Source organism: Ictalurus furcatus, chromosome 9 (genome assembly GCF_023375685.1).
Source record: "Ictalurus furcatus strain D&B chromosome 9, Billie_1.0, whole genome shotgun sequence".
In the NCBI taxonomy this organism is placed as follows: Eukaryota; Metazoa; Chordata; class Actinopteri; order Siluriformes; family Ictaluridae; genus Ictalurus; species Ictalurus furcatus.
The window spans coordinates 5298350-5311894 of NC_071263.1; the positions used below are offsets into that span (position 1 = coordinate 5298350).

General features: G+C 37.7%; 1 protein-coding gene and 1 long non-coding RNA gene across 4 annotated transcripts; one reads left to right on the forward strand and one right to left on the reverse strand.

The window, feature by feature from the left end:
* Nucleotides 1-751: 751 nt before the first annotated feature.
* c9h14orf28 (chromosome 9 C14orf28 homolog) lies at nucleotides 752-10978 on the reverse strand. 3 transcript variants are annotated; one of them, XM_053632956.1, is made up of 6 exons: nucleotides 10803-10978; nucleotides 9257-9781; nucleotides 7137-7226; nucleotides 6744-6878; nucleotides 6251-6324; nucleotides 3371-3459 (listed from the first exon to the last, which is right to left on the reverse strand). In XM_053632956.1, the coding sequence occupies exons 1-5, from the start codon at nucleotides 10877-10879 to the stop codon at nucleotides 6264-6266; spliced, it is 888 nt and encodes a 295-aa protein (XP_053488931.1). In that variant the 5' UTR covers nucleotides 10880-10978; the 3' UTR covers nucleotides 3371-3459; nucleotides 6251-6263. The 3 variants fall into 3 exon arrangements, with proteins under 3 accessions (XP_053488929.1, XP_053488930.1, XP_053488931.1); XM_053632954.1 differs by lacking the exon at nucleotides 6251-6324 and having other exon boundaries at nucleotides 752-3459; XM_053632955.1 differs by lacking the exons at nucleotides 6251-6324; nucleotides 7137-7226 and having other exon boundaries at nucleotides 752-3459.
* Nucleotides 10979-11131: 153 nt separating this feature from the next.
* LOC128612885 (uncharacterized) lies at nucleotides 11132-13281 on the forward strand. The gene is made up of 3 exons (XR_008386816.1): nucleotides 11132-11198; nucleotides 11964-12045; nucleotides 12192-13281. It is a non-coding gene; the product is annotated as an uncharacterized LOC128612885 (long non-coding RNA).
* Nucleotides 13282-13545: the final 264 nt, after the last annotated feature.

The window sequence follows — 13545 nt, forward strand, 5'->3', positions numbered from 1 at the left end:
GGTTTGTCTGCTTCAGAGAAGGAGCACCAGCGGCCATATATGCATCTCATGTAATCTGAACACGTGACACTGCAAAATGAAGGGTGTTTGTGACATTTTGTTGTTCTTGTTCTTAACTCCTGTCTTGTCACCACTCTCACCAAAGTGCTTGTTTTATGAGGGAAGCTGGACAAAATCAAAGGTGTGTGTGTGTGTTGGAGTTGATCCCAATGTCTAAAGAGCGTTGTGTCAAACTGATGTCAATGTTAGCCACCTGGTTTGTTTTTTCTTTTTCATTTTTCTTCATGGGTGCCTGGCTGTTGTCTGAAGTGAGGTGATGATCTTGTTTATTTTATTTCATTTCATTTTATGTACCTGTGGATTGTTACTGGAAGTAAAAAAGATTAACCTTGATCAATAGATGCAGTATTTATTTTTCAGTTTAGCAAGCAGAGAGAGAGAGAGAGAGAGAGAGAGAGAGAGAGAGAGAGAGAGAGAGAGAGAGAATGAGCACACATTTCTGCCAGTTTATTTAGCTGTGTGGTGCAGTTGTACCCAGTCGAAAAATAAATGCCTGCTTCGAAAGGCAATCTCCTGTGTGCGTTGTTGTTGTTTTTATTTTTCAATAACGTATCACTGAAAAAAGCTCACAGGGAGGTTGTTGCTATCGCTGTTACGATGGCGTTTAATTTCAACAGTCTGAAACATAACCGTCAAGGTTTGGTGTTAAATCCCGAAAGACAAAAGATCGAGTTTCTTTTCTCGCTCGCAGTTTTCCAGCGATGTTCAACGTCATGTTGGGAAATCCAAATCCAAACAGTGAAGTAATGGAGACATTGGTGCAAATGTTGGTTCGGAATACAACGCAGCTTGAAGTTACAGCACAGAATCGGCTCAGATAATAACAATTTTCACTGATCATCCTGTTCAAAACTGTTTTCATGTTTTGTGATAGTTCTTCACGAGTCCCTCCAGCTCCTGCACATTCTTTGCTGCAAACATACACTGATGCTCAATAAGGCAGCATGATACAGTAAGAGCTGGGGGGGGTATAAACTTTTGAACAGGATGATCGGTGTAAATTGTTATTATTTTGTCTTCTGGGAAACATACATCTTATGTAGCTTCTGAAGGGCAGTACTAAATGAAAAAATAAAATCTTTAAGCAAAAAAAAGATCTGTTCAAAAGTTTACACCCGCCTGGTTCTTAATGTATCGTGTTGCCTTCTTGAGCATGAGTGAACGTTTGCACCTTTTGTAATAGTTGTGTACGAGTCCCTCAGTCGTCCTCAGTGTGAAAAGATGGATCTTGACATCATATAGCCGCTGTTGGAAAGGAGTCAAATATGTAGAAGATTCTGGAAAAGTAAAGAATGTGCAGGACCTGGAGGATTTTTCTGAAGAACAGTGGACAGTTTAAGTGCTCAGGCCAAACAAGGGACTCATGAACAACTCACAAAACATAAACACAGTCGCTGATCATCCTGCTAACAGCACACGGTATTAAGAATCGAGTGTAAACTTTTAAACTGGTTCATTTGTGTAAATTCAGTTAGTTTTGTGGACTTTACTGTATGTAAACATCCGTTATGTGAAATAGATTATTCAGGGCAGAACTAAATAAAAAACAAAAAATGCAGTTTTTATGATAATTCTTTTTTTCTTGGAAAACTTATGACCTTAACTGTAATAACACTTGAGACGGTGAATGGGGTCATGAACCCCTGGTTTAAACCCGATGCATTATTATTATTTTTTTTTACAGACGTACTGACATTTCAACAACCCCTTATTCAATAACAAAATATAAAGTTCATCCGAAAATTCTATTAAAAAACACTAAGAAGCCATTTACTGCATTCAAGAGTGCTTAATGCGATTTCCTGTTTGATTACTCATCACTCATTGGTGCTTTTCCTCAAAACAAAACAATACAGGCAAAACAAGTAATGAATACAATTAATTTTTTTTTTAATTAAAAGTAAGTGCAAAAATTCTTTAGGTAATAATTATAAATATAGCCATCTTTGTGTAAACCAAGTTGTGTACTGAAATTTAGAAAAGAAACATTTAGAAACTGACAGTTATTGTAAGTATTACTCATACAGGCCAGAATTAGTCATGATTTTAAAATGCTGCTTAATCGCATTTCATGACTGTACGGGTTCTCACACACGTATTTAAGAAGGCTTGAGTAATATATGAGCAAGAATCAAGAAAAAATATCAAATTTTAAACACGCCTTACTCAATGGTGCCAACAAACAAACATTAACAGTTACATCCAAATTCAGGGATAGTATGCGTTAACATTTTGTAGGAAAGTAGAACATCTGTGAAATTCTTCCACAGCAAACAGAACTCTTATTTCATAATGAGGACAAAACAATTATTCGCCTTGTTTCCTGAGAACTCCATTTGGCACTTTTCTCTGACACCAATTATATAACGCTGTGCAAACTAACAGCTCTTTCTGGTGTTGATTAATCACTTGCTCTAGTCAGTCACACTTCTGGCTGTTTCTGAGTAACGTACTTAAAAACATTGCTGCCAAGTGTATGGATCAGCCAAATATCCGGATGCTATGAAAGCTTTTAAATCATCGCTGGATTGCAGAAGAGTCTTCTGATTTACTGGATCTTTGTGTTCAATGTGATTTTTTTTTTTAAACAATTCCTTTAGGAAAATGACATTTGTGCATGATTTGTTGTTGTTTTTATGATAAATGTTTTAGCAGAACACACAGAGAAGTTCTGTGCTTCTATAAGGTAACATTCTTAAAGTTTCGCATACCAGCCCAGAACTATTACAGTCCATTTACAAACTCTTGGATTCCAAGCACGACCTAAAAAGGTCGAAGCGGTTTAACTCGGCTTTACCGAATTGTAGCATTTGTTACGAAAGTAGAAAAGCATTATTTCTTTAGAGTAAAAAAAAAATAAAACCCTACAACTTATCCTTATTATTATTACAAAATTTGCAGTTGTTAATAGAGAATGTTTGTAATAAAAGTATCCTTGAGTTAACTGTCTGGGTAAATATACAAGAAGGATTACGGCGACTACGTTAACAAGCAAGGACACGAGGAAAGGAGGAGAATCCAAAGACTTTGTGATGATGCATTTCCAGTCTTCTGTCTTATTCCCAAGCAGAGTTTTATCTGCTGGTTTCCATTCCAGCCAACAACACTCATACCCCATGTAACTCATTTGAAGGCTGAGACAAACTGAATAAACAAGTGGCTTCCATCTTGGATGGAATGAAATCCACGCGGAAAAGACAGGACACCTCCGCGTGTCATTTTTCATGAGAGCGCACGTACACCAGGGAGGACAGAAGCAGCAGCTCCGGTGGTTTGTTCAATAAGATCAAGTTGTCGCTCCGAAGCCCATCGTAGTGCATCCAGTACCCATCGATTTGGAACGCCGCAGAGTAGTGATGTTCCTCCCTGTTGAAGAGAGTGGCGCCCTCTAGAGAGTACCTGTGGAAAAAAGAAGACGACACATATCGATGTTAGTGTCGGCTTCGTTGGATAAAAATCCGGGTCAGCTAAATTTTCTGCATGTAATAAAAGTAAGGCATATAATAAACCTCTCAGAGAAGTGTTCTTAGATCAGATTAGGAGTGGCAAAGCTTGTTTCAAGAGTTCCATCTGCCACCCTGTGCCTTCGCATTTAGCCACACCCCTCAAATGAAAAACTAATATCTTTTTAAGTATTAAGATAAAGACAGTGTCACAAATTGACCTAATAGATATGTGTATAGATATGTAAATACATATAATAAATATGAGTTAAAACAACATCAGATTTTCACACAAGTCTTAAAAGTAGACAAAGAGAACCCAATTGAACAAATGAGACAAAAATATTATACTTGGTCATTTATTTATTGAGGAAAATGATTCAATATTACATATCTATGAGTGACAAAAATATGTGAACCTCTAGGATTAACAGTTAATTTGAAGGTGAAATTAGAGTCGGGTGTTTTCAGTCAATGGGATGACAATCAGGTGTGAGTGGAGTGAGCGCCCTGTTTTATTTAAAGAACTAATTCCAGCATAAGAACTTTATCCTATCTGTGAAACATGGTGGTGGTAGTATCATGGTTTGGGTCTGTTTTGCTGCATATTTGCTGCTAATATTGGATCATTTTCCTCAACAAATAAATGACCAAGTGTAATATTTTTGTCTCATTCTCTTTATCTACTTTTAGGACTTGGGTGAAAATCTGATGGTGTTTTAGGTCAGAAATATAGACAATTCTAAAGGAGATATACATGGCATCCGGAAAGTATTCACAGCGCTTCACTTTTTCCACATTTTTTTATGTTACAGCCTTATTCCAAAATGGATTAAATTCATTATTTTCCTCAAAATTCATTGTTGTCCTGTTGGAAGATGAACCTTCGCCCCAGTCTGAGGTCCAGAACGCTCTGGAGCAGGTTTTCATCAAGGATGTCTCTGTACATTGCTGCATTCATGTTTCCCTCGATCCTGACTAGTCTCCCAGTTTCTGCCGCTGAAAAACATCCCCACAGCATGATGCAGCCACCACCATGCTTCACTGTAGGGATGGTATTGGCCAGGTGATGAGTGGTTCCTGCTTTCCTCCAGACATGACGCTTGCCATTCAGGCCAAAGAGTTCAATCTTTGTTTCATCAGACCAGAGAATTTTGTTTCTCATGGTCCGAGAGTCCTTCAGGTGCCTTTTGGCAAACTCCAGGTGGGCTGTCATGTGCTTTTTACTGAGGATTGGCTTCTGTCTGGCCACTCTACCATACAGGCCTGATTGGTGGAGTGCTGCAAAGATGGTTGTTCTTCTGGAAGGTTCTCCTCTCTCCACAGAGACACGCTGGAGCTCTGTCAGAGTGTCCATTGGGTTTTTGGTCACCTCCCTGACTAAGTCCCTTCTTCCCCGATCGCTCAGTTTGGCCGGGCGGCCAGCTCTAGGAAGAGTCCTGGTGGTTCCAAACTTCTTCCATTTATGGATGATGGAGGCCACTGTGCTCATTGGGACCTTCAATGCTGCAGAAATGTTTCTGTACCCTTCCCTAGATCCGTGCCTCAATACAACCCTGTCTCGGAGGTCTACAGACAATTCCTTGGACTTCATGGCTGGGTTTGTGCTCTGACATGCATTGTTAACTGTGGGTCCTTATATAGACAGGTGTGTGCCTTTCCAAGTCATGTCCAATCAACTGAATTTACCACAGGTGGACTCCAATCAAGTTGTAGAAACATCTCAAGGATGATCAGTGGAAACAGGAAGCACCTGAGCTCAATTTTGAGTGTCATGGAAAAGGTTGTGAATACTTATGTACATTGTTTTTAATTAATTTGCAAAGATTTCAAACAAACTTCTTTCATGTTGTCATTATGGGGTATTGTTTGTAGAATTTTGAGGAAAATAATGAATTTAATCCATTTTGGAATAAGGCTGTAACATGACATATAACATGTGGAAAAAGTGAAGCGCTATGAATACTTTCCAGATGCACTGTACATGTACACACGCACACATGCACACACACATCATGACCCAAAAGCATAGTTCCAGACATTAGGGCTTGGGAATCAACATCACATTGTGTTGCATTATGGGATTAATCTGCCATATTTTGCCATACTGTCTGTGTAGCCTTCTCCTTCCTTTATCTGTTCTGCATGTAAACGGTGTATTTTATTTAACATGCCGAGGAAGAGCTTCAAAAACATACAGAACATTATACTAATAAACCTTTTAGGGAGGCCACATTAGGGAGCGCAACCTTTTTTTTAAAAAAAAAGGAAATTAGTCAATCCATAGTCAGGACAATATTATATATATATATATATATATATATATATATATATATATATATATATATATATATATATATATATATATTCAGGAAACAAAAGTAATGAAACTTTTGAAGCTGATAATGTGCTCATTCAGACACAATCAGACGAACACAGTGGGATCTAACCCTAGCTTATCTGTTAAAGCTTTCACCGCGTTCGTTTTGGAAATATATGGAAATATAAATAACTATGGAATTGTGAGAACACAGGAAGTGCGACTGAAACAGAGAGAGAAAACGGGACACGGCGTTTTACATTCGCACAAACGTAATTCAAGTAAAAAAATTACAGAGACTTATTAAACAAACACCTTCCAATTCATAGGGAGCAAAATAGCAGGAGCTACTCTGATAAGTTTTCAGAATGTAATGTTTCTGGATCTTACTGCTGAAACCCAAGCCATTTGGTGTACTTTGCATCACCTCAGTTATGCTGTTATGCTGCCCTGTGCATTCTTGGAGGAAGCATGTTAGCGTTCACCCTCACCAGTTGATAGCTGTTGGCCAAGACCAAATTAGAGAGAAAATGATGGATTTTTTGTTTAAAAAAAAAAAAAAAAAAAGAACATATATCTAGATTGTTAGTAGATTAGTTAGCAGTATGCTGGATCAGCGCAGTGTGGTGACGCATTCCTGAAAAGCAGCTCACGTCAGGCTAAATCCTAAAACCTGTTCTGTGACTAATCATGACACATCATACTTATTAGCATTTTAATACGTTTGCTATTTCTTTCATGCTTTAATATTGTCTTACTTTCACTTTTTTTTTTAAAATGAGGATCAAAAAAACGTTTCTATCTAATATGCAGTATCAAAATATAGATCACTCTTTCTAATCAAATCGCATTATTATATTACGCAACGATGTTAAACCATATAAACACATACGAGAAGTCGAGAAAATCAGGACAAACACCTGTGATCAGACAAAGCCAAATGGTACGGAACGTAGGAAAGGTCCTCAGATTTCCACATCTGCATGTTCAGGATGATGAAGGGAGGAGCACCGTGGCAGAACTCTCTCTGGGAGAACTCTCGTAGTCCTTTACACCTACAAAAAAAACAGCAAAATAGAAAAAAATCACTATATTATGTTAGCAGATGATGTATCAACAGTAAATGAACAAATTAAGTACAAAAAAAAAAAGTTCCTCTTTGGATAGGGAAGGATTCGTCACTGTGTGAGGTTCTACTTGGTTGGTGTGTTCTACGTAAGAACTTGAAAAGGTTCCCCAACGATTAGGACAAGGGTTCTAGATTTTTTTTCCCCTTTGTAAGGGTGTGTCTCAGACCTATAATAATACTTCACCCATATTCGTGGCAGAGGACTATCTTTGGACAGAAGAACTCATCCACTGCTGATTGAATAGGATCTCTATCAGGAAGCTCATGTGGGGGGCTGTGGAGAGAGGAAGTGCGGATATAAAATCACTGTGACATTGGAACTCTCATTACAGCACGACTGCTACTGCTAATAGCAGAAAACTGCATATACAAATGACCCTGAACTGTCTTACGGTGGGGGAAAGAAGTTCAATACCTATTTTCCTGTGTCAGTCCACTTTATTACACATAACTTTATTTATGGACTTTAATGTTGTGTGTTCTCTATATTTCCGGATTTCTTGAGTTAATACTGATGTCTGGTGAAAATTTCATGTGAATAACCTCATTGGAAATATATTTACTGAAAAAAAAATGTTGACACGTTCAATACTTATTTCCCCCACTGTATACTTTTTAAAAGTTGAATTATGACATTTAGGCTAGTAGCTGGACAACAATTCCCACTAAAGTCTAGTCCTGTAATACACATAGTGACATTTACACTCAGATCACAAGTGCCTTCTGTGTAAGGGAAAGCACGGCAGAGCAACATTATGCCTGAGCACGTGAAGAGGAGCCATAACAGACCATTCGAAGGCCACCTTAAGGTCTTTCTGTATCAGCACTCGACAGCTGAGCCTTATTATTCATCAGGCAGGGCATCGAGGGGAGCAACGAAAACCACAGCAAAGGTGAAGTATAGAATATCAGAGAAGTAAGGGAGTGTAATTGGTCTCATTTTTGGAAAGAAGCCATGGTAGTTTACAGTCGAATATTTTCCGCTGTAAGCTTAATAAACCGTAACATAAACAATTAATTATAGAGAATTTTAGAGCCAAGTTTAATTTTTTTAAAACTATATAACTTGTTTGTGTATCATTTATAGTTCAGTCTGTGCAGGATTTCGAAGAGTTTTCTTTTGGCGATAATGCTTGATTTTACATTTCCATTTATTCATTTAGCAGACGCGTTTATCCAAAGCGACTTACAATTGAGGAAATACAAGCAAAGCGATATATCAGGCGGAGAACAATACAAATAGTGCTACCATACAAGATCTTTTAATTGAGTTCTAGAAAAGCAAAGTGCGCAGAGTAGAGGTGAAAGAGCCAGAGTAAGTTATTTTTTTGTTTGTTTTTTAGGATAATGTGGGGGTTGTCATTTTAAGGGTTAGTTAGGTGTTCACAGAAGACATGGGTCTTTAGCTATTTTTTGAAGATAGTGACAGATTCTGCAGTCCGGATTGAGGTTGGAAGTTCATTCCACCACTGAGGGACAGTTTTTTTTCGATTTTGCGCCAGCTTTTTTCAAAATTTGTGATGTAATGTGCAGAGGTTTACGTGGCTTTTTTAATTTGAATTGGCGAATTGCACGAAATTGTTTTGCATGGTTTGTTGCAGTGATGTTTGTTAGTAAATGAGACCTTTTAGCTGTACTCATGTTCGACACACGTGAATCGAAGGCTTTGGTTGAATATACGTCGAGATGACGCCGCATGACGCGTCTCAGACCAAATCTGCAGGAAATCTGAGGTAATTTAGAAACATTGCAAGCTCCTCCAAACATTGCTTGATTAAGTTTGCTTGATTTTGCATTGTTACTGGCATCTCAAAATCGCGAAAACCTGGAGGGAATGTCAGTTTAACTCACTACTACTGTGATCATTAGTTGCACTTACTCTAATGTTTGTGTTTAGCAGCAGCCTTTTCTGTAACCTCTGTATGAATTAGGGCTGTCAATTTTTTTAAATACATCAATTAAACTGTGACAACCTCCAATACTTTAATGCTGTTTGTTGCATTTTTTGGTCTGGAGGGTCGAAAGATTAATTATATCCAGTGACAAAAATTCAAATTCCTTTTTTTTTTTTTAAACCCAGCGAACAGCTCTAATGTGAACGTGCCTGTTTAGTTGTTCTTACAACTATTTTGTACTTCTTAAGGGTCAGCTGGGGAAACTAAGCCTTGCGGAACTTAAGCACCAGATGCCTGGATTTCATTCTGTCTCACTAATAATTCACTTTGGATTAAATATTCTGTATCATATGTAAAGATTGTTCCCATTTAGTCATACATTCATCAGGGTTTACAATGCCACTCTCACTTGATATTTATGGTGTTCTGAAGGAGCTCCTGGAAACGAGACGGACAGCACCAGTTAGTACAATAACTCTCCTGCATGGTAGACATCAGGTTCTCCAGATTCTTGGTAAAGTTCTCATGCTCGTTGCCGAAAAGGTCGATCTCCAGAGCGGCTTGATGGATCTCGGAGCGGTACTGACGCTTAGACATCCTGTCCCAGATCCACAAAATCTTGACTGTGGTGTAATCGTAAGAGTCCATCAGATAGAGAAAGTGCTCCACAAAGCGCTTCCCCAAGAACAAACCCACTTCCCGGCGGAACGTCTGATTATCCCGCAGGATGACGTACAAGAGCATGAGGAAGCCATCGATGGTGCAGGTGTTTTTCAGATTGATTTTAACGTACAGGGGTATACAAGAGACAGCCTTCTGACCAGCCCGTATCGTGTACACACCCCCCCAGGGGAGCACAGGCCTCCAGAAGGAGCAATACTCTGCCTCATTGTTCTTGATCAAAGCACGGATCTCTTCGATCAAGGTTTTGGTCCTGTAAAAAAAAAAAAAAAAGAAGTTAAATTAATATGATTTACACCATACTAGTAAGCAATATCTAGTGCTAACAACAAATCTAAGTCATGCTGAAAGTAAATATGGGAGGTTATAGTGACTAGAGCTAAAGCTCAAAGTTTATTAAGTTTACAATATCATTACAGAGTGTGTTAGAACATGCTTAGACAACTTGATAACAGCTGGATACTTTCCCCTGCATCAAATATGACCTCTGCCCTGTTGGTACACAAGTTCTGTTAAGAGCAGGGCAAAATAACAAGGCATTATTTTATTACTATTATCACTGACAGTTCTGACTCATGCGACTTATCACAAATCAAAATAAAATCAAAATTCAAACATTGTCTTTCTTCTATCTGATTAATTAATTGAGCACGACTGTAAATCACACTCCAAGGGATTTTTTTTCCCAATTGCAAGTGATTTATTCATTGAACCCGCCCCAATTTCCACCCATGTACACAAAGCCACGCCCCCAGATTTACTTTGGTTCAGGTAGATTTAGTTAGACAATGCCAATGAAAATATAAACAAACCTTCCGGACCGGAAGACAGTTTCCAAACTGTTGGTTTTTTTTTTTTCCTGCTACGACATAATCTTGTTCTGAGACAATAGTTTAAACTATTTTTAAATAATTTATACATAATTTTGAACATTATTTGTACTAGTAAGGAATGAAAAATATTGACTATTATACCTTTAAGCATGCAGTAGATATGCTTCACTTAAAAAAAAAAAAAAAAAAACCCCAGGCAAGCCGTCCTATGTGGAAGCTTTAATCAGTTTAAGAGCTTTGTGACACATGAGTAGCTGCATGTGGGTGCTAACGCAAACTGTCGATGCTGATAATTTTATTCCCTCAATAATGCAATATAATCGAGCATTGGACAGCAGTTATAAAGTGCCCTAGAATGTAAATAATGCAGATCTGCTCCGGCTTAGCATAGCCACGTAGCTAGAGTTTCACGTCTGAAGCGTCATTAAGTTTGTGCTTTACCTCTCAAGCTGCACACTGCGAGCAGAGTTTGACGTCACGTCCTCTATGTCTTTTAAACAGCACACATGACTCTCCATAATTCTCTGGTTTTCATGTCTTGAAAATGGCCTAAAGCCCCAACGCCGTCTTGATCACTACTGAGCACAAAACATGGCATCTGTGTTTTCACAACATCCTGAGAAGTGTCGAGTGGACACGCCCACCAAGGCATGGCTTATTATAGTGAGCGGGCGTGGCTTGACGCAGGCTGCTTACACGAAAGACCAGGAAGTTGCTCGAAATACAGTTTACATAATGTAAACACGGATCTAGGATAGTGTATGGATAGTGTGTGCGTTGAAATTGGAGTGAAAATGTGTGTGCCATTCTAATGACTGCTCTAATCGGCTCTTTTCAGTGAGTCATTTGAGATCACTTGGCTCAGAGTCGACTCTTCCGGCTCTCATACGGCTCACTGCTATTTTTTCTCTAAATCGGTCAAGGCTCGCGATGTTTGGACCTGTGATTACTTTTCTTTGCCTATAACTGAAAGTGCTTCAAGAAAAAAAATGTAAAAAATTATATATACATATATATATATATATATATATATGTGTGTGTGTGTGTGTGTGTGTGTGTGTGTATAAAATGGTATATACTGAAATTGCTTTAAGAAAAAAAATTATATATATATATATATATATATATATATATATATATATATATATATATATATTATATAGTAGTTATGGGCTATTTTTGTACATTCATGACATATAATCCCAATGAATCAGTTTCAGTCCTGTGTTTTTACGAGTTTAATGTTCTTGACTAAGGTTTTATCCCCCTCTCTCAATCACAAATAGAAACTGTCTCAGATGTACTGAAGTTTAAACTGTAAAATACATGTTGTTCCAAATTGTTAATTATATTATATATTTTTAAATATTTCTCATCAAATTTGTCCTGATTTTACAAAGTGACGTTTCAAACAAGTCTATTAAAAGCTTACAGTCCATAAAATGTGTTACAAAAAATATAAAGATCTTCCATTCACAGTTAGATGGTGCAAACAGAAAAACAGTGTTGTAAAAGAAAAAAAAAAAAAACACAATATTCTGTAGTGATTTTGTGTCATTTTTTTTCTGCTTTTATCTTTTTTCCTGGTTGTTGTTTTGTCAGATGAGGGGGTGAAGCTGGCTGAGGAGGGTAATGGGGAATCCTTTCAATCAACCATTACACTCATTTCTGAGAGAAGATGAAGGTGCCGAAAATCTGCCAAGAGTTTTCCATTGCTTGTTTGCCTTTTCATCTTTTCATTTGCATCATAAAAAAATTGATAAAAAAAAATTGGGCATTTTTGTTACACTCTCAGCAGGTTGTAAATTTGTTTGTGATTTTCTATTCCAGAGCAGAAGGAGCCCATTAATCCGGAGGAGATAAACAGTGTGTGAGCAATCAAGAAACCAGCATGCTGAAAACCCCCAGGTGTCTTTCAGGAATTTCATGAATCTCACAAAATCTTAGCGCTTACATACATAATTCGTTCTCATCATTTTCGAGAGAAGCTCATCAAACCACCAAAAAATAGATGAGAAACTCAGTCTGTCACCGAGGAGTTTGGAAGGGGTAAAGACAGGAGGATGATCTATTTTGTGTATTCTGCATGCTCCTTATTTTACTTCCTTATTCTCAGAATAAACTTAACCTGCAACACAGAGATCTAGCCTTAATTCTCAATATTTAAGGAGGCATTTGTTAAACTGAGAGCAGAGTTAAACTTTTGTATACAGTATTTGTCTATATTATATGTAAACCCTTTTGTCGGAAACAACTGGAGGTACAACACAGGAAGTTAGTAGGCAGATGTTATGATTTGCATATTACTAACGAGACGGCAATCAGATGTCTAACTGGAGACTAATTTGAAGTTCAAATGCATTTGCTTAAAATCTTATCAGGATACAATTCAGATGCAAGAAGCCTGAAATGACTAGGTGGACGTCAAACTTGGTATAATATTAATATTTCATGAACACCAGCACAATTTTATATTCAGGTCAGAAAGACATTCACTTTTTCTTGTAAAAGACTGGCCACCTCTATTGCTTGCGATTCTGGAAGAGGTTTAAATCCACCCCATGATTCCTGAAAAACCTGTTCAAATCCCAATCAAGGCACAATCCTATTATCGCAAAGATCATTTCATGTTTTAAAATATTTTCCGTCCTTAAAGGTGATCGTCTGAAAATATTTCTAATCGTAAAATTAAAAAGGTGTATTTGTAATCATAAAATTGGTAAATCGTAAAAAAAAAAAAGACTCAGTCGTTCAGTAAATATGATGAAACAAATCTGTGATTTTTATATAAAACAACATGTACATGTACAAATTTAAGTGCCGTAAATGGTCTCCGCTGTGTAAGGATGCATAAACCCACTGGGTAAAGGATGTACTGAACAGGTATATGTGAACACAGGCCAAGAGGCACCTTCTTCCATTAAATGCCATTCAACACACTTTGTGGCCACCTACTGGGCGACATAGGGAAGAGTTACATGGAGTTCACCATTCACATTCACCTGAGTCTACAGACTAAATGTTGTGTCATTACACCCCATGTGCTCTGTGGTGAGCCTGCGTCTGAGTGTCTTCCATCGGGAACATTATCCAACCCTGAGTAATTCTCATCCTTTTAAAAAAAAATAGCATCAGTAATTTGAGTGGTACTCATATGTAGTAGAGTACAGTAATGGGACTTTGA

What these genes read in the sequence shown, in the direction of transcription:
- c9h14orf28 (XM_053632954.1), bottom strand. Translation starts at nt 10,879, where the DNA reads ATGGAGAGTCATGTGTGCTGTTTAAAAGACATAGAGGACGTGACGTCA. An exon ending in CGCAGTGTGCAGCTTGAGAG is followed by an intron (nt 9,782 to 10,802) that starts GTAAAGCACAAA and finishes TTTTTTTTACAG; the next exon opens with GACCAAAACCTTGATCGAAG. An exon ending in GTCCTCTGCCACGAATATGG is followed by an intron (nt 6,879 to 7,136) that starts GTGAAGTATTAT and finishes TTTTTTTTGTAG; the next exon opens with GTGTAAAGGACTACGAGAGT.